The sequence below is a fragment of the Ambystoma mexicanum genome, chromosome 5p (assembly GCF_040938575.1).
Source record: "Ambystoma mexicanum isolate Mex_15411 chromosome 5p, UKY_AmexF1_1, whole genome shotgun sequence".
Classification (NCBI taxonomy): domain Eukaryota; kingdom Metazoa; phylum Chordata; class Amphibia; order Caudata; family Ambystomatidae; genus Ambystoma; species Ambystoma mexicanum.
The window spans coordinates 1,118,325,048-1,118,347,406 of NC_090930.1; the positions used below are offsets into that span (position 1 = coordinate 1,118,325,048).

Sequence of the window (22,359 nt, forward strand, 5' to 3'; positions counted from 1 at the left end):
GGACCACCGGGGCCGGGCACACACACACTCCCCCGCTCCTCCTACCTTGCCGTAGTCAAATGCTGCTATCCGTGTAGAGGAGCGGCGGGGAGGAGGCCGGCAAAGCGAAATCCGGCAAGGCAGTCACGGCACAGAAGGAAGTGGCACCGGGGCACCCGGCTCACAGACGCCGCCGATCCAGGTGGGCCGCGGCCCGGAGCGGGAGGGCCGGCGGGCCAAGGAAGACCTCTGCAAGGTGGAGAGACATGCAGGGGGGAGCAACCCCGTCGACTGCAGCAGCCTGGTGCACCTCGCGGGCTCGGCGCCCCTCCCCCACAGCGGCCCGCAGCACCACGCTCTCAGGTGGGTGAGAGCCACGGTCGCAGGAGCCGCGGGGCAGGGAGAGCAGGCAGCCGCAGGCGAAACTGGAGGAGTTAGTCAGGCGCCCAGTGCGCGTTCTGCGCTGAAACTTCGTGAGGATGTAGCAAAGAGGTTCCTAAAGGATTGTCGGCAGCGCAGCAGGGTATAGGCAGCGTTATGAAGGGGAAAATGAGGATCAGTCGTTCTATCTGTCCGGAGCATTACGCTTCGGTGGCAATCTTGCTTCGGCGCAACAGCGCCCCCCGAAGGGGAGTACTTTGACTGATTCTGAGTGTTCTGCATTTTGAACCTTATGTACATCCTGGGTCCTGACAACATTGAAATATTAAAGTATGCATCTTTCATGTCCAAGATTGCCATGTAATCCCCTTGCTTCAGAAACAGGAGTATCTCCAGCAGAGTCCTGACCTTTTGAGGTTTGTCATACTTGGTTGAGGGGTTTGATAAGTGACAGCTGTTCCCTTGGCCAGAATATCAGGATGATCCCTCTGTCCCATAGGCACCCTGAGCAGTGCGAGAGAAGGATTGCCTTCAAAAGGACCGGCAGGTAATGAAGACCCTGCGTTGTACATACAGTCTTGCTAGAGATCCGATTAAGAGATTTTAATGTCTCATGCTCCTTCTTTGCGGTCTCAAGTGCATCGTCCACTGCCTTGCTGAAGAGAGCCGAATCCTTGATAGGTTTGTTGATGAGCGAGGATTACATCTCAAATTTAAACCCAGAATTTCTAAGCCATGCATGGTGTTTTAAGAGAGTTCCATAAGCCAACACCCTACCCAACACCCTACCCACTTTTTCTGCTGCGTCAAACATGTTTTTCAAGATGTTCTGTGTGACTGGACGTCCTTCCTACACCACTGCTCAGAGGGCGTGGGGCGAAACATTGTCTCGACCTGTGGATTCCCAGCCGAAGTAAGGGAGGGCTTTAGCAAGGAAGGGGCAATGTGCTTTTTAATGAAGTTAAGAAGCGGGATAGCCTGGCTGACTGGAACTTTTTCCTCGAGGATGTCCTCTACAAAGTCAGTCCTACTGAGTGACAATCTTAAAATTGTCAACTGTTTTCTGAAGGCAGGGGGGGGGGTCTTTTGGGGTCCAGAACCATGAGGAGGGGCCTTAGTAGGCTTTCCCCTCAATTTCAGATGAGTTTTGACTAAAGACACGCATTTCGACGCATCAAAAACATGTGTTGAAATGTTAGGGGAGGCACCTTGGGTATCAGTAGACTTAAAACCATGCGCCAGCCGCAACAGCGGAGGCACAGTGGGTCCTGAACCCTCAGGTTCACCAGGCCCCATCGAAACATTTGTCGGGCCTGTGGGTGCCAGAGGCTTGTTCAACGATTCCGTCAAAGGAGGCCGAGGGGTTGTGTGCTTAGCCTTGGGAAGAGTGCGTCCCTGTCGCCAGGTGGTGATTTTCCCATAGGAATGTGTTTGGCATGCCTACTGGGGCTGGGGATCGGTACATGGGAGTCAGCGCTGTGGCTGCTAGAAGAGTCCTTCTCCGTGGGGTGTGCGATAGGCTTCCCTTGCAATGTCCCTGGAAGCCAAGACCACCGTTTCTGGATGCCGTCTGTTGCCTCACAAATGCCAGACACTGGAACATAGGCCCCTCCAAACAATTTACCTTCAAATCTCACCTAAATCAGTGGACTCCTGTAACAGTTTCTCATCAGCTAGATTTATGTGTTTGTATACCCACAAGTTCCCGGTTTCTTTATTAAAATTGGAAATGTCAAACCATAGAATAACAATTCTTGCTCAGAAATTAACATGGAATAGACAACTTTAGAATAAATGTCTAAAATGACTGTCAAATCAATGCATCTCTGCGTACCGCTTGATCAATGTCCGAAGACGCAACTAATCTCAGTGACGGGATACCGTGAATCGTGCTAAGGACTCTAAATCGATTAAGGGGCGAATCTTCTGGGTCATGAAAAACAGACTCTAGAACCAGACATAAATTACCTTCACGTATTCTTGAATGGGGGAACATATTGTATGAGTTTACTGACTGGACTTACATTTACCTACAGCATAGGGCTGGCAACCAAAACTTCAGATTCATTATTCATGTTAACATTTTCTAAATCACATACCCGATCATTATGTCTCTCAGAGATTTCAGGCCTTAAAGATTCCTGAATTGGTGGTACGGTATTAGGACCTGTATTTATAGCTGTAGCCTTAGGAGAGGTTGTCAGCTCTAGCGTCTCAAAGAAGATACAGATGCCTGTGTTTTCACCTTTCCTCCTTCGCTTGATCCTCTTCAACTGCCTCTCATCTTTATTAAAAGGGTATGCCACTGGAGACCACTAGGGGGCGCGGGAGAAGATGGCTGCATAGCCACGCAGCTCCTGCTCCCTCCAACAAAAAGGCAATGATATCGTGAAGATCTACCTGGCAAATTTAAACCTAGATACGGACGAAAGCAAATGGAATCCCGGAGAGTAATCGGACCTGTGTAGGAAGGGGATAAGGTGGGCAGTACAGGATAAAAGGGCTCTGTGCCACCCAAGAGGCCTGCCTTGATTCACAACTGAGGAGCGGGCCGAAACCGGCAACCCGCTGCCGAGGCCAAGCCCTGACTGCGGTGCGGAGCAGACCCATGGACGGTGAAGATAACCCCCCTGCTAACCCCTGGAAGATCGGGGCTGGACAGAGGGGTTTATGCAGCAAGAGCAGACATCATGAGCAGGCCCCCGTGAGGGATATCCTGACCAAATGGGTTTTATACCGGGCAGGCAGGGCCCAGATGCGATTCGAAAGACATTAGATCTCATAGAACATATAAAGGGGAATACGGAGGGACGGGCGCTCCCGAGTCTGGACACGGAAAAGGCCTTTGATAGGGTGAAGTGGGCGTTCCTCTTCACTATGTTAAGAAACATAGATGTGGGAGAAAAAATGTGTCGTGCAATATACTCGGGGGCTACAGCGTGGGTAGTGGTTAATGGGAAGAAGTCGAGGGAATTCGAATTTAGCAAGGGTACCAGGCAGGGGTGCCCACTATCTCCCCTACTGTTTGCGCCAACAATGGAATCGTTAGGGGACAAAATACGTACGGACGGCTAGGTAAAAGGAATTGTAGTGGGGGCAGATGACCACAGGATAAGCATGTATGCTGACGATATATTACTTTATCTATCGGAAGTGGGGTGGTCGGTAAGGAGAATACTAGAGATACTAGAAGACTATGGGAACATATCAGGCTTTAAGGTGAATGTCATTAAGTCAACTCTCCTCCCACTATGGGAACAAATGAAGAGCAAAGAAGGGACTTGTCAGCACTAGGTATACCGGTAGAAAAGGATAGTATAAAATATTTGGGGGTAAAGATATCTGCAAACCTAGAGAAATTATATGAACTCAACTTCCCCCCCGCTACTGCACAGACTTAACAATGACCTTGAAGCCTGGGTCAAATGAACAATTTCCTGGTTGGGAAGACTGAATGCACTTAAGATGATGCCACTCCCCAGAGTGTTATATCTATACCAGGCTCTGCCAATAGATTTACCAGACTCGCACTTTGTAGACTTAAAAAAAAATGGTACGATTCCTGTGGCAGGGGAAAAAGCAACAGGTGGGCTACAGATTACGGGTGCACCCCAAAGAGAAGGGGGGGGGGTGGGGGGGGATCCCAGAGATACGCGCCTATTACAGAGCGGCCCAATTTCGGGCTCTAATCCCTCACCTGCATAAGGACAGCGACAAGCAGTGGGTAAGCATAGAGAAGAACAAGTTACTTCTTACCTTGTAACGTTCTTTCGATGGGATGTTCCTCCGACGTATTCCTCATCTTAGATATCTCCTTCCAGCTCTGCTGGCCTCGGAAAATTTTTCTCTGGAGGGCGCTGCGTGTCGACATCCGCCGAGTTGATGTCCCTCGACAGCCGCCGTATCGACGTCGACGTCATCCTGCCTATAAAGGCCGCGTGCAGCGTCCGTTGCTCAGTTCCGTTTTGTAGCCCACAGTATTTCTGTCTGGACTAGACTAATCACCCTGAAGGAGCGTAAGCTGCAACAACAAGGGAAGTAGAACTGCGGGGATGGATGGGAGGGTCGATAAGGAATACGTCGGAGGAACATCCCATCGAAAGAACGTTACAAGGTAAGAAGTAACTTGTTCTTCGAAGGGATTGTGTCCTCCGACGTATTCCTTATCTTAGATAGGCTCCCATAGCAGTATTCTATTAATGGAGGTGGGAGTACTGACTTCACGCTGTCTTCTATTGATGAATAGAGTGCAGTACAGCCCTTCCAAACCTAGTCTCTTGACTGGAGGAGGAATCCAAGTTGTAAAATCGTGTAAAGGTATGGACAGACGACCATGTGGCGGCCGCACAAATTTCTTTTACCGGCACACCTCTTTTGAGGGCCAATGAAGCTGCAATACCTCTGGTCGAATGAGCCCTAAGGTTTTGAGGGGGCTCTTTCCCTGCCAGTTTATAACATTCCAAAATGGCTAGAATGATCCATCTGGAAATGGTCTGCTTAGTTATTGGTAACCCCAGCTTGTGACCTGTGTAACCTACAAACAGCTGGTCTGCTTGTCTTATCCTGGCTAGTCTACTGATGTAAAAACTTAAAGCCCTTCTAGGGTCCAGCCTGTGTAACCTCTCTTCCTCTTTCCCCGGATGAGGAGGAGGAGGATAGAAAGATGGTAGGGTAATCTTCTGAGTGATATGGAATTCAGAAACCACCTTTGGGAGGAAATTAGGCTTCACTTGCAGGACAACTTTGTCTTTGTGAAAGATTGTATGAGGGGGTTTTCAAGAAAGAGCTTGTAATTCGCTCACCGTTCTAGCAGATGTAAGTGCTATTAATAAAACAGTTTTAAGGGTAAGGAATCTTAACGAACAAGAATGGAGTGGTTCGAAAGGTGTGCCCATCAGGAAAGTTAGGACTAAGTTTAAATCCCATAGGGGAACCTGGAATGGTCTTGGGGGATAAACGTTGGTTAACCCCTTTAGGAACTGTATTACCAAGGGTAACTTGAAATAGGATGGTTCTTCCGCAGTGCGCTTAAAGATGGATAGCGCTGCGAGATAGCCCTTAATGGTGCCAACTTGAACGCCTGAATTCGCCAAATAGAGTAGGAAGGACAAAACCATTGGTGTACCACATGAAAAGGGGTCGATATTCTGTTCTCTACACCAGCTGCAAAATCTGTTCCAACGGCAGCGGTATAAAGACTTTGTTGCTGGCCTCCTTGCCGAAAGCAACACCTCCATATCATCATCAGGGAGGACCCAATCCTTGTACCTCAGCCTTTCAGAAGCCAAGCGTGAAGGTTGAGGGCTTTGATGTCTGGATGGAGAACCTAACCTCCCTTCTGTGAGAGTAGGTTCTCTCTGAGTGGAAGTCGAATTGGAGGGCAGATGGACAAGTCTAGAAGGTCCGGGTACCACGTTCTCCTGGCCCAATCCGGGGCAATTAGGATCATGGTTCTCCGGAATCTTCTCAACCTCCTGATCATTTGAGGAATGACAGGGACCGGTGGGAACGCGTACAGAAGCGGAAACTCCCAGTCCACTATGAACGTGTCTCCCAGAGCTCCTCTCGGGGGAAATTCCCTTGAGCAGAACAGATCGCATTTCCTGTTGACACTGGTGGCGAACAGATCTACCTGAGGGGTTCCCCAAAGGGCGAAGATCTCTTGAAGGACTTCCTGAGCTAGTTCCCACTCGTGGGACACTGTGCTCTGCCTGCTCAGAGCATCCGCTGTCAAGTTCTTCTCTCCGGCTAGGTGAACTGCCGATAGAGAGATGCCTTCTTGGATTGCCAAAACCAGAGCTGCATCGCCTCTCTGCACAGGGGTAGTGATCCTACGCCTCCTCTTTTGTTGAGGTAATGCATGGCCACCGTGTTGTTCGTCATTATCAGGACATTTTTCCCTTGTACAGCTGGCAGGAACGCCTTCAGCGCAAGTCTGATGGCCCTCAGCTCTAACAGGTTGATATGTAGTCTGGACTCCGATGGAGACCAACGACCGCTGATAGTCAAGTCGTTGGCGTGGGCTCCCCACCCCGTGAGTGAGGCATCCGTGCCTACTGTTATCTCCGGCCAGGGTTGCCAAAACTGTTCTCCTTTCAGAATGTTCTCCTGACAGGCCCACCACTGAAGGTCTCGAGCCACCCTGTCGGGAACCTGAAGATCTGTCATTCTCCCTGAGAATTGTGACCACTGAGTCCTCAGTGCCCACTGGAGGGATCTCATCCTCAGGCGAGCCTATGGCACTAGGAAAATGCAGGATGCCATGAGGCCTAGCAACCTCAAAAAGTCGAAGGCTGGGAGACGTTGGGCATCTTGGAACTTGGTAACCATCTGTAGAATATCTTGAGCCCTCACCTCTGGTGGCAAGGCTTTTCCCAGGGAAGTGTTCAGGATCGCTCCTATGAACTGGAGTCTCTGCGATGGTATCATTTGTGACTTCTTTAAATTGAGGGAGAAGCCCAGTCTGTGAAGGGAGTGGCAAACGTGATTTAGCTGGATCTGAGCTTGTTCCGAAGATACAGCCCTGATCAACCAATCGTCCAGGTAGGGGTAGACGTGAATCCCTTCCCTCCTTAGACTTGCCGCCACTACCGACATTAACTTGGTGAAGACCCTCGGGGCGGAGGTCAGCCCAAATGGCACCACTCGAAATTGATAATGAGAGTTGCCAATTGCGAACCTCAGGTATTTCCTGTGTTTGAGATGGATAGGCACATGGAAATAAGCGTCCTGAAGGTCCAGAGATACCAACCAGTCCTGGAACTGAAGAGCCTGAAGGATCTGAGAAAGAGTAACCATCTTGAATTTGTCTTTCCTGAGGAATTTGTTCAATTCTCGCAAGTCCAAGATGGGTCTCAGTCCTCCGTCTTTCTTTGGAATGAGAAAGTAAGGGGAGTACCAGCCCTTGTTCCTCTCTGCTACAGGTACCGGTTCTATGGCACCTTTCTCTAGCAGGTCCAAAATTTCCTGCAAGAGGAGCGGATCTGCAGCTTTCTGAGAGCTGATCCCCGGTGGATGACCCTGAGGTATGCGCAGGAGAGGCAGGCAGTAACCTTGGGCAACTGTTTCCAATGCCCAAGCATCTGACGTGATAGCCTGCCATTCCGCCAGATGTTGAGTTAACCTGCCTCCTACAGGTGTCCTGTGAGGGAAGTCCCCAGAGTGGTTTTGGGGTGGCTGATGCAGATGCCGATGGTAAAGAGGCACCTGCTGTTGCTGCGGCTTTTGAATATCTACCCCGTCCACCGCGGGTAGTTCTTCTTTGTCCCCTTTGAGCGGTCGTCCTCTACCTCTTCCGAATGCGGAGTAGAAGCGAAAGGACTTGCCCCTCGCAGAGGTTCCTGTGGGACGAAAAGGTGTCTGACGGATTGCAGCGCCTAGGGATTTTGCTGCTGCTTTTGATGTTTACAGTTTCTCTAAACTGTCATCCGCCTTTTTTCCGAACATAGAAGAGCCATCGAATGGCATGTTCAAGAGCCTGGCTTGCACATCTGGGGCAAAACCAGACTCTCAACCAAGCAAATCTCCTGGTTGTTGTACTTGCCGCCATTGCTCTGTTGATACTGTCAGCCGAATCAATGCCCGTCTGGAGGGATTCGCACATAGCGTCTTTACCGCCCTGTATGATATTCAGGAACGCCTCCCTTTCTTCTCCCTCCAGGATGCAGTCAGCCGCTGTAGAAGCACACTCACAAAGTGTATGGCTGAATCTAGCAAGGGTGCAAGTAGCATTAACAGATTTTAACGCCATGCTACATGCCGAAAAAACTTTCTTTGCCATAGCATCATATTTCTTATCGTCCCTGTCCTGTGGGACGGTAGGGTAAGCAGTCTTGACGTCAGTAGAAGATGCTGCCTGTACCACCAGACTTTCTGGGGATGGGTGTTTTGACAAAAACTCCGGGTCTGCAGAATATACCCTGTGTTTTGTAGACAGTTTTTTATTTACTGCCGGGACGACATCTGGGGTTTGCCAGTTCGTCATAATCTTCCTCTGAAGAGCTTTATGAAAGGGCACTACAGGATCCTCCTGTGGGCCTTTGTCAAGAATATCCATGAGGTCATCTTGTTGGAAAGACTGTGAAGGTTCAGACCACCCCATAAATTCTGTGATCCTGGCCATTAAGGCTCTATAGGGGGTTTCAGCATGCTCCCCCGGGTCTGGCCTAGCAAACTCCACCTCAGGGGAAGTGTCTAACCCACTTGCCTCATGTGAGGAATCATGAAGATCCTTTAACCTGCGTTCTTCAGAGGATAACTCCTCTCTAACTGGGGTTGCAGGTCCCTGCAACTCAAATGTGTCTTCCTGTTCAGACAATTCACCCTCTTCCATAATTGAGGACAGTTCTCAATTGTTCTGAACTCATAAAGGGTGTAAACCCCATCTCCAAGGCAGAGGGTGCCAAACTTGTCATAATCGGCCTTGAAAACGTCGATGTCGTCGACGCCGACGACTAAGGCTTAGGGCGTGGCGTCGAAAACAAAGGCGGAGGCCTCGATGACCTCGATAGAATTGGGATTCTGCTCGAGGAAGTCGACAACCTCGATGCCAACATCATCGAGGACCTGGGGAAAGCCAATGGGTGCGTCGTAATCGTGACTTTTCTCGGCGTCGACGCCGGTGTCGAAGATGGCGTCGAGTCGCCAGACCCGTGTGTCGAAGGTCCCTTCGACAACGGCGTCGAAGACACCGACCTCGGCGTCAACGGAACCTTCGTCGATAGCTTCCACCGAACCTTCGAAGAAGGTTTTGAGGTCATAGCCTTACTCGAGGGTTCGAGACGCGCTCGAGAAGCTTCCTTCGCTGGGTACTGCGACTCGCAGCGTTTTTGACCTTCGGGTCTTTCGACCAGAGCATCGCTCTCGGCAGTCTTCGAGGGGGTCGAGGCCGCTTTCTCGAAGACGCACATCATATTTTTGTGGAATTCCTCCCATTCAGCCCGGGAACTATGTTTCGTGGGGCAAGGGATTCTCTTTGGCGAAACAGAGGAAGAGGAGAAGGGGATCTTCGACGTCTCCTCTTCGAGTGCTTCGATCTCGAGGAGTGATGGGACCCACTCCGAGACCTGGAGCGCGAATGGTGACGAGGAGACGAATGTCTCGACTTCGTCGAGGAAGAAGAAGCTTTAAAAGTCTTACCTTTCTCCAGCTTCCCCCTACGCTCCTTCAGGGCCTTAGCTGTCATGGACATACAGTCCTCGCACTCCGAACAATGGTGTTCAGCTCCCAAACACCACAGACAAACTCTGTGAGGGTCAGTCAGCGACATCTTTTTCCCACAATCTCGGCATTTTTTGAAGCCGTCCGAGGAGTTGTCGGTTCCGACGAAGAAGCCATCGAGTACGGATCGAATATCTCGAGGTAAATAGGATTAACCTGACAAAACTGCGCAACGGTATTTCCGAGGCACTGAGTAAGCGCGGAAAAACGGAACTGAGCAATGGACGCTGCGCGTGGCCTTTATAGGCAGGATGACGTTGACACGGCGGCTGTCGAGGGACATCGACTCAGCGGACATCGACGCGCAGCGCCGTCTAGAGAAATATTTTCCGAGGCCAGCAGAGCTGGAAGGAGATATCTAAGATGAGGAATACGTCGGAGGACACAATCCCTTCGAAGCACCAGTTTAGGCCGGTCACATTGAGACAATGGCTCTGGACAACCACCAGTACACCGCCACAGAATGCTTGGTCCACTTTGGAGGTCGTGGAGGGTCAGGAGGGAAATGGGAGGAGTTACAACCTGGCCATCACTGCTGAGCAATATATGGGCCCCCCCGATACATGACTGCACGGTGGGGCAAGAGTGGTTCCAGGACTGGCTAGACGTGGGATTGGAGATAGTAGGTCAAGTCCTAATGGGGGAGAAATATATAGACGTAGAAAAGCTAGACGAGACATTGAATATAGTTAAAATCTCAGAGTTCCAATTTCTGCAACTCAAAGAGGTACTAATGTCAGAAAATTGGAAAGCGAAGTTGCAGAGAGAGTTAACAGGTACGGAAAAGATACTGGATACAGAAAGGGGAACGTGGGGACTTATCTCCAAAATGTATCAATCAGGCCCTCTTGGTGGCACATGGGAGAGTAATTGATACACATAAGAAGAACTGGGAGAAAGACCTGGGAATGGACATGGAAGCGAGACGAGTGGGAGAAATGTGTAAATGCACACCGTACATTGGCAACGTGCTAATATAAACTTCATGGACTGAAACTCCTATTCAGGTGGCAGTGGGACCCGGTTAGAATATCTAAAATGTTTCCAGCGGCGGGCCCCCACTGCTGGAGGAAATGTGGCCAAATGGTGGATTATTGGCACATGTGGTGTGGGTGTGACAGGGTGCAGCAGTACTGGAAGGAAATTCTGGGATGGATAAAGGGTCTAGAGGGAGTGGAAAGGAGGTTCGACCCCCTGTTAATGCTGTTCGGAATGGAAATGGAGGTGGAGGGGCTGGACAAAACTTCTGCACATGCCACACTACTTACTGTTGCCGGCCAGAGCATGCAGGCGGGGGGATGGAAGAGGGAAAGGCTCCCAAGTGAATAAGAGTGGGCTTCAAAGGCCCTATGATTTGTATAGAATGTAGGCACTGACAAGACAAGTACACAGTCTCTCCCCAAAAAGGGCAATGGAATGCAATGGAATGGGCTCCATTCCTTGAAAGGTATGACCCGGAGAGTCAGCGGAGGGAAACGGAGAGGGAGGAAACAATGAGACAGGAAAGGAGAAGTGAAACGATAGAGCTAAATGGCTTCATGGGGACTGAACAATTTGACTAAGGAAGGGTGGAATGAAGAAGAGCGGAAGGGGGAACAAACGTGGGGGTGTGGCCCAACGCAGGGCCCTGAGATGGAAATATGGACCTCATGACCAACTAGGTGGCAAGGACTTGTGATAAACGATAACATGGATAGATACAGAAGCTGGACTACTGACTCTGAAGGCATCCTTGGAGTAGCAATCCCGAGACTATAGATGATGAAAAAGAAAGCTGGAGGGGCATGTTTGAAGTTCAATTGTTCTGACTTCACAGGGAGAAAAAACTAAAACCTTAACTGATGAAACTTTAATTGAAATGCAAAGTATTGCTGTTACATGTTGTAATAACTTAAGTACATCAATAAAACCAATTTGAAAAATAAAAATAAAAAAGGGTATGCCACAAATTCCATCTCCCAATCTCCACATGGTGCTTACAACCTGGGACTTTTTGGTGACGTTTAAGGTTCTTGCACATTTCCTAGATATTTTCTGATTGCCCTAGGAAAACAGCTTTGATTATTTAGTTTTGTGATGCAACCCCATGTTCTATTTTGTCTGTTACCAATGAGTCATAGGGAGGACAAAGCTGTAACATTGTTTATTTAAAAAAAAAATGTAATATTTTCCCTGGTTGTTCTCGTAATGCCTATATCTGTGTCTTTATTTATAATAGGGGATTGAACCAAAATCTCTTGGGATACCTCCATACTGTGGGATAGGCATTTGTCCACACTTTGCTGCAGAAAGGGTGGTGCAGATACTTCCAAAGGCTTATGCTCTTGGTTTGCAGACAAACTCAACTGAATGACATTTATATTTAATAATTACTCCAACAAGGCTGTGTGATTCCACTCTTCTAAACTTATATTATCATAGAGTCTTACAACTGACTGCAAAACCAGGCTCAGAGCCAAGGGCATGAGGCATTGCCGTTATAGTAATCAACTACTCAACAGTAAAGGCATAGGACTTACTTGGATGATGAAGTTAGAGAGAATGCAACTTTGGACAATTTCATGAATTTGCTTCATAGATTATACACTGTTAGAACGTTGCGAGTTGTGGAATACGTCAATTTATTAAGGTTATTTAGCCAAAGACAGACAAAGAGCGTAAGCGGGGGTAAAACAGAAAAGAATCACTTACACTCAGAGAAGAGTACTAGTGGTGTAATCAGACACCAAAATCAACACTATACCAGAGGTGATGGATGGTAGCCATCCAGTGGCTAACCGCCGATAACTGCCCTTCGGAATTGCTTCTGGCTACAAAGAAGATTTTAAAAACTCTGCCTCCTTCCGGTCTCATTGCTCTTCAAGGTGCAGGCAATCCTGGTGCAATGCTTCCAAACATCATTCACACTCTGTAAACACCAAAGTCTCCAGCCACTAATTCCACTGTGGCAGCACTTCACTTGATTTACAAATTGTAAGCCTACATCAGGAGAACCCATTTTTATTTCCTACACTAGTTTGGAAAATTATAAAACACTGTAGACTAACTAAAGTACTAACTGAGACTTCGGTAATGCCTTTCATATGAAAGGACAAAAGGCCTGGCTGATGGCTTCACTGCCAAGAGGCGACTTAATCTGGAGTGTGCACTATATAAATCATCCCAATCCCTAACTCAAATCCTACTAACAGAGTGTGAAATAAGTACGAAAACAAGGACAAAGGATGCCAGTAAAGAACTGCCTAGGAGAAGAGGTTATCACAAGTGCCAGTTAATTAAGTTTGGTATGTGTATCTAGATTTCTTTGGACGTACGTCAGTGCACGGAGCATGAGTTCCATCTAAATGGCACAGTTACTGCTACTGAGCTAAAATGATACCTTCACTCCAGCATCTTCTTTACTGGTGGCACGCTTTGTCATATTTTTCTTTTGTGTGCAAGTACTCAGCGGTCATGCCAAGGGACAGGTTATTTGTACTTTGTTCTCCTGGTCTAATAATTTACCTCGTAGAAGCAAACTAGCAATCTGTAGATAAGAGCAACAATCATCATTTTCTGCAGGTCTTCCATTGATGTGTCTTCGTCTATCTCTTCGATTATGTAATGCATAGCAAATTTTGAAATGTCCCTGTAGAAGAAAAAAAGAGCAAGGTTCATTAGCAAAGAATGAACTTTTTTGAAACCGGTTAACTATGTTGAACTGTTAGTGTATGAAAGTATATCAAGTGGTTTGGAGATAATATGCAGGCTTTGTTTGTGTTGGTAACAAATAAGTATAGCGTCCTTACAAATGGGTTTTAGACCATTAACATTTCTAAAGCATGCATGTTCTTCATTTGATAGGCATTTTAGTTCCATTTCTGCACTGCCATGGGAGCATAATGGTTTATTTAAACTTTCTTATTATAATGCAGAGTCAAACGTTTCTCTTTCCATCATCTGAACCTTTGTTACGGGCCCATGTTTTTTTTTTCTTTGGGAGAAACCTTGTTTGGCCTCATCCTTACTTTTTTCGGTCTTCTCTTCAATTCAAGCACTGCATAATTTGCTTCAAGGCTATGTTGATATCAACTGGGGAAGACCAGACAGGTCTTTCTGTGGGAATAAATGCATGCATTGTCAAGCTTTCAATTCCATAGCAACGGCGGGTGGAGCAAGACAGTGAGTGGGAGAGACATGTTTCCCCTGCCATTGGTGCTTCTATTTATTCTCACTGGTGCCAGTGGGCTTTTCTTTATTACCTTGATGGGAATGCATAAAACCTGCTTAACTCATTCAAGACATTTCCTGTAAACAAATCATGCATCTTTACAGGGGGTCTTGCAGTAAACTCACATCCAGAGTTCAGGACTAGAAAAGTAGTAATTCTTCATGCAAGTACCAGCATGAGCCAGGAGGTATAAAACTTTTTTATTTATATAAAGTCTCAAGAAATCCAGTTACGCTTCATGTAAGATGCATCACAGGGAGACACTAACTAGTCAATTCTCAGGCATACACAGATCAGCTTCAACTGACACGCATCCCATTCACCCAACATTTTCTGAGCGGTCATTTTTCACCATATACCAAACATTCTACTTGCATGCATGGAGGACCAGTGAGACAACACAGACACCATACCACATACACTGCAGCACCCAAGACCATGTACCACATACCTCCCTTCTTTCCCATATTTGAAACAAGTTGCGCACCCCAAACACACATGCCACGCAATTGAGCACACACTCACAGTAAACACTAATAACGTGGCACGGCAAACGTCACAACAGTACTCACTCTGGGTACCATACACAAGCTGCTGTCTGCAATGTGGCTCTTGAACTGCCACCAACATTGGAGTTCAAGTACCCAACAACGCTGCAACCACAAGTATGTGGTACCAGGAAAAAAGAACAAGTTACTTTCTTACCTGGTAACGTTCTTTCAATGGGATGTTCCGACGACGTATTCCACATCTATGACAGATAATCACCACAGCTGTGCTGCTTCGGAAAATTTTCTGCGTCAATGACATCGATACTCTGTCCTCGAGGGCCTCCGTCGAGCCGACGTGACCCAATGTTATAAGTAGGACGCATGACGCCCATAGCCTGAGTTGTAGGTTTTTCCCCCAAAACGTGTGGCACCAATCTTCTGCCAGAATGACTACAGAAAGCCTTGCGGAAACGGAAGCTGCAATCGCATAAGAAATTCTGTAGAGGGGCAGGTAGGGAGGGAGCGATGTGGAAAACGTCGTCGTAACATCCCATTGAAAGAACGTTACCAGGTAAGAAAGTAACTTGTTCTTTGAAGGGATTGGTTCCTCCGATGTATTCCACATCTATGACAGACTCCCCAAGCAGTACCAACGTATGGAGGTGGAAAAAGAATTTTAAATTTTAGAATGCCCAATGAAATTGCAGAATAGAGGACTGCCTTACCAAAGGCCATATATTGCCCATGGATACAATCCAGTGAGTAGTGTTTGACAAAAGTATGGACAGAGGCCCATGTGGCTGCTTCACAAATGTTACGAATGGGAACACCCCTCTGCAGAGCAGTGGAGGCAGCCACACCCCTAGTAGAATGCTTACCCGCCAAACGGTAGTATTCCGAGATGGTCAAGATAATCCATCTGGACAAGGTCTGCTTAGTAACAGCTTGACACAAATACCTTCCAGCGTATCCTACAAAGAGCTGATTGTCGACTCTGACCAGGGACATGCGTGAGATGTAGAAGCTTAACGCTCTCCTGGGATCCAACCTATGGAGCCTTTCTTTATCCTTAACAGGATGCGGAGGAGGATAGAACGCCGGAAGAAATGACCTTCTGGCTTAAATGAAATTCCGACACAACCTTCGGAAGAAAAGAAGGACGAACCCTAAGGACAACCCTGTCCTTATGGAACACCCCCCAAGGGTGGCTTAGCGGATAGTGCCTGCAACTCACTCACTCTGCGAGCGGAAGTAACCGCACCTAAAAATACGGTTTTAAAGGGCAACAGTCTCAAAGGGCAAGAATGTAAAGGCTCAAACGGAGCTCCCATGAGGAATTTCAGAACCAGGTTCAAATCTCAACCGGGCACCTGGAAAGGTGACTGTGCGGACATATTAGTGAGCCCTTTGAGAAACTGGGAAATCTAAGGAATCTTAAAATAAGAACACTCCTCCGACGAGCGCTTAAATATGGACAGCGCTGCCAGGTAACTTTTAAATGGTACCCACTTGCAGGCCCTTGTGGGCTAATGAAAGCAAAAAAGATAGAACCACAGGAATGGCACATGAAAAAGGATCCACATTCTTAACCCTGCATACGTCACAGAACCTTCTCCAATGGCAACGGTACAGGGACTTTGTTGCAGGCCTTCTGGCCGAAAGCAACACCTCCATCACATCTTCAGGGAGGTCCCAATCCTTATACCTCAACCTTTCAGACGGCAAGCATGAAGATTGAGGGACTTGACCTCTGGATGGAGAACCTGACCCCCCCCCACCCCTCACGTGAGAGCAGATCGTCTCGATAAGGAAGACGGCATGGAGGGCATTTGGACATGTCAAGAAGGTCCGGGTACCACGTTCTCCTGGCCCATGCCGGAGCAATGAGGATCATTCAGGAACCAAACCTCTAACCTCTGCAGCACTTGCGGAATGACGGGGACTGGAGGAAACGCATACAGCAATGGGAAGGACCACTCCACTACGAACATGTCCCCTAAGGCTCCTCTTTGAAGAAATTCCCGTGAGCAGAATCTTTCGTACTTCCGGTTGACACTGGTGGCGAAGAGATCCACTTGTGGGGTCTCCCAAAGGGTGAAGACCTCCAAGAGAATCTCCTGCGCCAGCTCCCACTCTTGAGGGAACGTGCTCTGCCTGCTCAGAGCGTCCGCCGCCATGTTTTCCTCTCTGGCCAGATGAACTGCCAACATCGAAATTTCCTGCTGGATGGCCCAGAACCAGAGCTGCATCACCTCTCTGCACAGAGGTAGAGAACCTGCCCCCCACCTTTTTGTTGAGGTAGTGCATGGCCACTGTATTGTCCATCAGAATCGGGACATTCTTCCCTCGCACAGATGGCAGAAAAGCCTTCAGGGATAGCCTGACGGCCCTCAGCTCCAACAGGTTGATATGGAGTCTGGACTCTGACGGAGACCAACGACCGCTGACTCAACTCGTTGGCATGAGCTCCCCATCCCATGAGGGATGCGTCCGTCACGATCGTCACCTCTGGCCAGGGTAGCCAAAATGGAGCCCCCTTCATCAGATTGCCTTTGACGGCCCACCACAGAAGATCCTGGGTGACCAAGGGCGGCACCTGAACGGGATCAGACATCCTGCCGGAGGACTGCGACCACTGGAGCTTGAGAGCCCATTGCAGAGATCTCATCCGAAACCTGGCCTCTGGCACCAGAAGAATGCAGGATGCCATGAGGCCGAGCAACCTCAAGAACTCGAATACCGGGAGACTCGGGGCAAGTTGAATCTTGTGCACTATCTGCAGAATGTGATGAGCCCTTACCTGGGGAGGCGAACACTGCCCCAGAGATGTGTCGAGCACTGCTCCGATGTACTGCAGCCGCTGGGTAGGTGTCAAGTGGGACTTCTTTAAGTTGAGGGAGAAGCCCAGCTTGCGAAGGGAGTGGAAGGTGACTGGCAGATGATCCATGACTTGCTCGGGAGAGAGCGCCCTGATCAACCAATCATCCAGGTAGGGGTAGACGTGAATCCCCCTTTCCTGAGATACGGTGCCACCACCACCATGAGCTTGGTGAAGACCCTCGGGACAGAGGTCAATCCTAACGGCAGGACCCGAAACTGAAAATGCGAGTCGCCAACCGCGAACCTCGGGTACTTCTTGTGCTTGGAATTAATTTGCACATGAAAGTAAGCGTCCTTGAGGTCGAGAGACACCAACCAGTCCTGAAGCTGAAGGGCCTGGAGGATTTCAGAGAGAGTAACCATCTTGAACTTGTCCTTCCTGAGGAGCTTGTTCAAACCACGCAAGTCCATGATGGGTCTTAATCCCCCGTCTTTCTTCGGGATCAAAAAATAAAGGGAATACCATCCCTTGTACCTCTCCACTACAGGCACCAGTTCTATGGCGCCTTTCTCCAGCAGGGACTTTATTTCCTGCGCAAGGAGCAGATCCAGACTCTTCAAAGAGAGATTCCCTGGTGGATTGTCGCAAGGCCTCTGCCGGAAAGGAAGATAGTAGCCGTGGGCTATGATTTCTAGAACCCACACATCTGAAGTAATGGCACGCCATTCTACAAGATGCTGCGCCAGCTTTCCCCCAACAGGCGAACCAGGGGACATGGCCTCATGACTGAGCTGAAGTGGCTGCGGCAGTGCCTGAGGGCAAAGAGGCAACTGCCAGAGCGGCCTTGGCACCTCGAGTACCTTGTTTCCCACCTCTGGTACTCCTACGGTGGCCCTTTTGACTTGCAGCTCCCCTCGATCTACTAAAGGAAGAGTAGTATCGAAAGGAACCTCCCCTCCATTGTTGTCCCCTAGGACGAAAAGGCAGAGGTTGGCGAACTGCAGCGCTCAATGACTTTGCTGCAGCTTTTGAGGTCTGCAACCTCTCAAGGCTCTCGTCAGCCCTGCTGCCAAAAAGAGGTGCACCATCAAAGGGCATGTTGAGAAGCTGGGCTTGTACGTCAGGCGCAAACCCCGACTTCCACAACCACACAAATCTGCGCATCACGGTGCTCTCCGCCATGGACCGGCTAATACATTCTGCCACGTCCAGACCCGACTGAACGGATTCACACATGGCATATTTGCCATTCTGAATGAGGGCAAGAAAACCATCCCGTTCCTCCCCTTCGGGAATATGTTCAACCGCCATAGACACACAATTCCACAGAGTGTGAGTGAAACATGCTAAGGCACACACGGAGTTGGCTGCCTGTAAAGCCATACCCCCTGAAGAAAACACTTTCTTCGCCCAGCCATCAAAACGTTTGTCATCCCTATCAGGAGGGATGGTAGGGTACCACACATGTTTTGCTGGGGCCGGAGCCACCTGCACCACCAAACTCTTCGGAGTGGGGTGCGTAGTCAAGTAGCTGGGGTCGCTACTGGCTGGACGGCATTGTTTTGATAACGACTTGCTCACTGCCGGAAGACTCTCTGGAGCTGTCCAAGCTGCCGCCACCCTTCTCTGCAAAGCCATATGAAATGGCAGCCCGGGGTCAATTGGTGGACCTTGTCAAGGATATCCGTCAGGTCATCCTGCAGAAAATCCACTGGTGGTGCAGACCACCCCAAGTACTCCGTCACCCTCGACATGAGGCGCCTGTACGAAGATTCAGCATGCGTACCAGGCTCAGGCCTGCCAAACTCAACCTCCGGGAGGTATCAAGACCACTGGCGTCGTGCAAAGACTGACGCAGGTCTTCCAACTGGCTATGACCAGATAACAAGTGGTCAGGAACCTCATCAGGAACCACACCCTCCTCAGACTCCTCATCCACCTCAGAAATATAATCCAGAGGCTGGAATAACTCCCAGGATGAGGGCACAGAAAAAGGATCAAAGACAAGCCTCCCTGACTTCTTCAGAGCCTTCCTCGGAGTCTCCTCCGGTACAGCCTCCACAAAAGGCGTCGAGGTAGTCGACGGAATCGGCGTCGATCGTGGTGCCGATGGCACCGACACAGGCCTCGAGGGCGGTGCCCCAAGCGTGTCCCTCGACAGACATGGCGCTGATGGCGTCGACATCTTCTTAAGAAGACCTCACAGGTTCTACTGGTTTCGAGGGCGTCGAGGACCAGGACCTGGAGCGGGCATGGCTAGAGCGAATCACTTTGTCCGACCGGGACCTCGAAGGTTCCTGGTGATCGCACCGACCGCCCGAGCCCGAAGTCATGCGAACGGTGGCCCTAGAGCGTTCCTTGCCGGCTTCTCTCAAAGGCGCGGACGGCACGGAGCCCTGCGACTCGAAAATCGCCATCATTTCCTTACAAAATACGTCCCATTCCGCAGGAGAGGAATGCTTGGTAGGACAAGCTACCCGCCGTCTGGCGGAGTCCTCGGACGGGGAAGGCAACCGATGACAGCGTTTCCGCGAGTGCCTCGAAGAGGCAGAGGAATGGCGGGAACCACTCTGGGACTGAGATCCCTTGGACTTACGCCGACTATGCGGAGAGTCGCCCCTCGAATCGTTGGTCGAAAGCCCCGCGGATTTCGACTTTCAGGGGTTGGAAACCCTACTTACCGACAGCTGCTTCTTTCGCTCCCGCAAGGCCTTTGACGTCAAAAACTGGCATTCATCACAGTCATCAGTGGCGAAGTCCTCGCCGAGGCACCAGAGGCAGACGTCCTGCGGGTTCGTAAGTGACATCTTGGAACCGCAGTCCCGACACTTCTTGAATCCCGACCGCGGGGTAGAAGAAGAAGAAGACATGGGGCCTCATTACGAGTCCGGCGTTAACCGAGGCGGTAAAACCGCCTGGTTAACGCCGGACTCGTATTACCATTCCGCCTCCGTGATTCCCGGAATTACCGGGGCATCACAACCCCGGTTTTCCGGGAATCACGGAGGCGGAATGGTGTAAATCCCCATTCCCATTGAGTCCTATGGGACTCAATGGGAATCGGGATCATGGAAACACCGGCAGCATCTTGTAATGCTGCTGGTGTTTCCTCGTCCGCCTGCAGGCGGGCGGTGTTAAACCCGCCAGGTCAGACCTGGCGGGAACATCACCTCCCGCCTGCAGGGGTCGGGATCAGGCGGTCCGGAAACAACGGTGGCAGCGGGTTTACCGCCACCGTTATTTCCGGACCGCCACGGTCGTAATGAGGCCCATGGTCTTAATTTCACAAACCAAGTTCGAAGAACCGATAGAATCAGAAGAAGGGAGACGCGGCGAGAACTCCTAAGAGAACACGTTCGCGGAAAAAACGGAACTGAGGCTATGGGCATTGTGCATCCTACTTATAACATCGGGTGACGTCAGCTCGACGGAGGCCCTCGAGGATACGCTTATCGACGTAGAAAATTTTCCAAAGCAGCACAGCTCTGGTGATTAATACGTCGGAGGAACCAATCCCTTCGAAACACAGCATTCTCACCAATCAACAGCTGATGTCTGAAACATCAGGAAAAGCACCACGCATGTGCAAACTAACCACATGAGAGGGAAAAGATGACACATCACTAGCCTCAGGTAGCTTCCCGATTCACAAAACAGTGGTCCACTGCTCTATCTGTACACTAGCTGGATAGATTCTGAGAACAAGCAAACTCTATGCAGATCATAAGTAAAGGGGCTGCAACTTCATTGAGCGAAGGACAAACCCATGTGATTGACGAAATCTATTATTCTGATTATTCTATTTAGTAATATTTAGTAAGATGCCTTCACTGAAATATTCTGCATGGCTAAAATCGGTGACTACTATGCACCATTATCCTATTGATTGCACAGGAGGTTTCGCCTCAACATATACCCCACAGGGCTAAAAAACACCAGGACCAGATGAGTGGACGTTGTGCATTTTCATTTTAAACCATGCTGTTGCCATGAAGAGGCCAGTCCACCCTAGCTAGACGCCAGGGGCGTTGCCATGGCAGCACCACGTAGCAACCAGAAAGCATTTCCAAAATGGCTGTCATGGGTTTAAAAGCCGAGGTTGCCGAGGCAACACCTGACGTCATCGCTAACCAGACGTGCGGCCATTCACTTCCACAGCCACCTGAGAAGCAGCGGCTCTCAGATCTATGCTGTTTAAGAGCATTCACAGCTCCGAAACGGTAAGCCAACACGCATGTACACCCTCATACAAGGGCGCGGACGCTGGCTCACTCGTGTCAAGCCACCGGCCCACAAGTGCGCTTTTGGATCTTTCACTGGATCAAGGAAAACGCACACACGCACAAAATGTCACGTTGTTTTCTCACACGCGGGATCACTAGGTCCAAGACCACAGACGCACAGCCCACCCACTCCAAGGACCTGCATGCAATCTTTGGTTCACTCACTGTGTGAATCACTCCCGTCCATCCTATTTATAGTTCCTCTGCTATCAGACCCCACAACCATTCTAGCCACTGCACATAGCCCTCTCACACCCAGGGCTGACATGCAACCCCTGGCTTTGGCACTCAATAGTGAGTGCAGTTACCCAAAGGAGATTCAAATGATTCCCCCCTATTCAATCAACAGTCCTTGTGTAACCAGAACACTAGGAACAACAGGATCCACCGGCCCATCCACGGAAGCCAGATACTACGAGTGCAGTGAAACGTCATTCTGGTAAGAGTTAACACGCAACATTCATTACAATTTCTTGGGGTGGGTGTACAGACCCACCATTAGACTAAATAGTCCTCCGGGAATCCCTTTTGTCCCCCCAAAGGCACTCGGGCATACCTAGATACCACAGAATTCTGTGACCACAATCTCCTGTACTTTGAAAAAGGGGACCAGCTCACAAGCTTCCACCGCAGCGATACCTATCATACGGTAAGCCAAGTGTTGTGCTCGATCATCATCACTGTCTATTACTAATCTCAGCATTAATAAGCTTCTGTTAATGATAATTGATTCTGAACCTACATACTTTTTGAACCACGCATAGCTTGTCATTGCTTTGACAGAGATCAACAAGACACCCCCTCTCTCTCTCAACACTTGTTCCTCCGTCCTGATGAAGGCCATCCACACGCCAGCTCCATTAGAAGGCTGATTTTTGGCCGCAACACAGTAGTGTCGACAAACCATTTTTCTGCACCAGTGTCCATCACCAACACTGTCAACTGTGCACTCTTATGGATTGTGCCCACATTTTA

General features: G+C 49.4%; 1 protein-coding gene across 3 annotated transcripts in view; it reads right to left on the reverse strand.

Moving 5' to 3' along the window:
• The window catches only part of FAM8A1 (family with sequence similarity 8 member A1), a 201,286-nt gene that overhangs the window by 54,250 nt on the left and 124,677 nt on the right, over window positions 1-22,359 (reverse strand). For all 3 annotated transcript variants that reach the window (XM_069613599.1, XM_069613601.1, XM_069613600.1), the window contains exon 3: window positions 13,084-13,207. In XM_069613599.1, coding sequence (XP_069469700.1) covers window positions 13,084-13,207 — 124 coding nt within the window. The remainder of the gene's footprint in view (window positions 1-13,083; window positions 13,208-22,359) is intronic.